A 2,663-nucleotide genomic window follows, 5' to 3' on the forward strand; every position below is an offset into this window, starting at 1 on the left:
ATGGGCGCGATCAAGGAGGCATACCGCGACGCTTCATGGTGGTGTTAGGCATAGACTGCTGCAGGAAGGGAGAACCGTACCAGTAGTGAAGGTTAAGCATGGACGCCCAAAATTCGTGACGCGAATTTGGCCACACCCTTTCCCGGGGACGCTGTTGAAGCCATGCCGTTAACTGAGAATCATATTGTAGACGCGAGTCGGGTTGCCCTTGGACGACCCTGGAGCTGACCGAATAGTAGGTCGAGAATATTTGACCCATGATTTTGATAAGCTCTACGTACTGCACGAAGAACACGCCATGTAGACGATTTGACGGATACTGGGCAGCTTTGCTATCGTCTGTTTCAAAACACTCGGTGTCGTTGATGGGGTCAACATCGAATGCTAGAAGATTGATTGCCGAGGGCCGCCCTAGGGAGACGGATAGTGCACAGTCCCTCGTGAAAAAAGTCCACCAAATGCGTTTGTAGAGGCATTCTTTCGGATAGAGGCAAATTGGAACCAGTGACCCTGGTGCTGGTCAGTGAGTGTAAAAGTCGTGCGGATTTGGAAACCTTTGCAGCAGCAAGAAGCATAGCCTGAAGCAGAAGCAGAGACGTGCGGCCATTCCCGTCACGAGTCCTGTATTGACTCAGAAACGATGCTCTACAAACAACAGGCACGACTGGCGCTACCCAGCAGAAGAAATCATCAAGTAGGTCATCAAGCAGCTCCTTGCAGGGAAGCAAGGAGGCTCCTTGCTGAGTCAAAACCGCAACTTGGAAGGGGCCTAAGCCAGATAGTGTCAAGATAGAGCCCCGAGACAAGGGGTGGTAGAGCTTACATTGCATGCCCTGGACGCACGAAGTCTCCTACATACTGCATGAGTTAACAAGTTCCGCGAGGAAGCCCGGACTGCTAGATTCGTGGTGCATAGGGAGACCAACCTGGGATTATTAAGCGCACTTTCCACGGTCCTCCACTCCCTATTCATGTTGCCAGGGGCTCCTCTTGTCAGTTCCATCGATGGCTTTCTATATCCGATGTACGGCTTGCAGCTTTCTCATAGACAGGTAATTGATCATGCGGGAAACAGAACCGGGTTGATAGGGGTCGCAACCCCGGAGATTGTTTTCACTGCATATGACCCGGCTGGCCGAATGGCGAAAATCATTACTAGGCCATTGATATCGCACTTGGATTGTCTGTTCAGGAACATCGATCCCAACCATCACCACGCATTGCAAATGTGGGCAAACATTGAAGACTGCGCTGCCCGCACATCCCGCGTATGAGCCACTATCCGCCCAACCCACGCAAGCTCAAAAGGCCCACGCCACGGCTTGAGAGACCAAGCTCATCACAATCTCAGCAGATAACTAGCCGGCTTGCGCTATATTGAATGTTTCCCCAGCCTTTCCCCTAGACAAACTATCACTACGCCCAGCAACGCAATTTCCATCACAGCATACCATCCCCATGTCCTCCAAAACCCCCGTCCTCACATCCAAAGCCCCGAAGCCGCTCCCGGGCATCTACAGCCAGGCTATCAAGGCAGGCGACTTTGTGTTCGTCTCCGGCGCGGTGCCCATGGACCCCGTCACGATGGAGATTATCAAGGGCGATATCCAGGACCACACAGTAAGTGCATATATTAGTCCTCCCAGCCGGGGGTTGCCTACCTCTTCTTTCCACCAAGCTAGACATACCTCCTAACGCACTGAGCTATTGCAGCACCAATGCATAAAAAACCTAGGCGCGATCCTCGAGGAGGCAGGCTCGAGCCTTGACAAGGTCGTCAAGGTCAACGTCTTTCTCTCAAATATGAACGACTTTGCAAAGATGAACGAGGTCTACAAGATGTACTGGGGAGACATTAAGCCCTGTCGGACGTGAGTTGCGCTGCCATCTCTATTCGGGGTTCTTTCCTCGTTGCCTTGCTGACTTGGATTGCCATCTATTTTTTCTAGTTGCGTTGCTGTCAAGACACTGCCGCTGAATGTCGATGTCGAGATCGAGTGCACTGCGCTGCTTTAGGTACGGGCTCGTATATATGGGCTAGACATGAACAGAAAATATCGGATTCAGAAACGCTTGTACAATCCAGGTTGCATGACCCATTTCAGTATGGCTTGATGATAGAATGCACTCGCCTAGTTGAAGCCCATAGGTAAAGGTGGGCGGATGTATATATCTTTTGGTTATTTCGACTCGCTAAGCCTCGAGTTCTCTTATTATGACTACACAATGATTATTTTGCCAGCGATTGTGACCAGTGGCCCATCTGCGCCTCGTTATCGGCGGCCAGTCATTGTAGTAGGAGACAGCAATATGCAGGAGGAAAGTGAGGCAATGTGCCCGATGAATATACAAACAAACAAACAAACAATTTATTAACGCCCGGCGGCTGAGCCGAAAGGGCAACTATCACTAAGTTACTAGTACATTTCCTATCGGGTGCCATGTCTCCTTCTAGCCCGTACAATTTCACTTTTAGCATATGTCATGCCGTCTATCAGGATCGTAGGAGATTCTCGTGGGTTAGTAGTTTTGTTAGTAGGCTGGCTTGAAGGCGCTTCTCCAAGTGTTCAACATCCCATCTTCGGCAGTTGAAGCGCGCCTACCGTGTCTGCCACGAGGCGGTTGGTGTGAGTTAGGTTGGGAAGAGTGGGTGATTTGTGTTC

The 2,663-nt window shown here is 50.7% G+C and overlaps 1 protein-coding gene across 1 annotated transcript; it reads left to right on the forward strand.

Annotated features, from left to right (window-relative positions):
* Positions 1–1,458: 1,458 nt before the first annotated feature.
* Positions 1,459–2,016, forward strand: BJX68DRAFT_273638 (RidA family protein; the record flags this gene model as incomplete). The annotated part of the gene is made up of 3 exons (XM_071047510.1): positions 1,459–1,620; positions 1,714–1,871; positions 1,950–2,016. 3 exons carry the CDS (start codon positions 1,459–1,461, stop codon positions 2,014–2,016), a joined length of 387 nt encoding a protein of 128 aa, XP_070891948.1.
* Positions 2,017–2,663: the final 647 nt, after the last annotated feature.

The sequence above is a fragment of the Aspergillus pseudodeflectus genome, assembly GCF_044049435.1.
Source record: "Aspergillus pseudodeflectus strain CBS 756.74 chromosome Unknown BJX68scaffold_125, whole genome shotgun sequence".
In the NCBI taxonomy this organism is placed as follows: Eukaryota; Fungi; Ascomycota; class Eurotiomycetes; order Eurotiales; family Aspergillaceae; genus Aspergillus; species Aspergillus pseudodeflectus.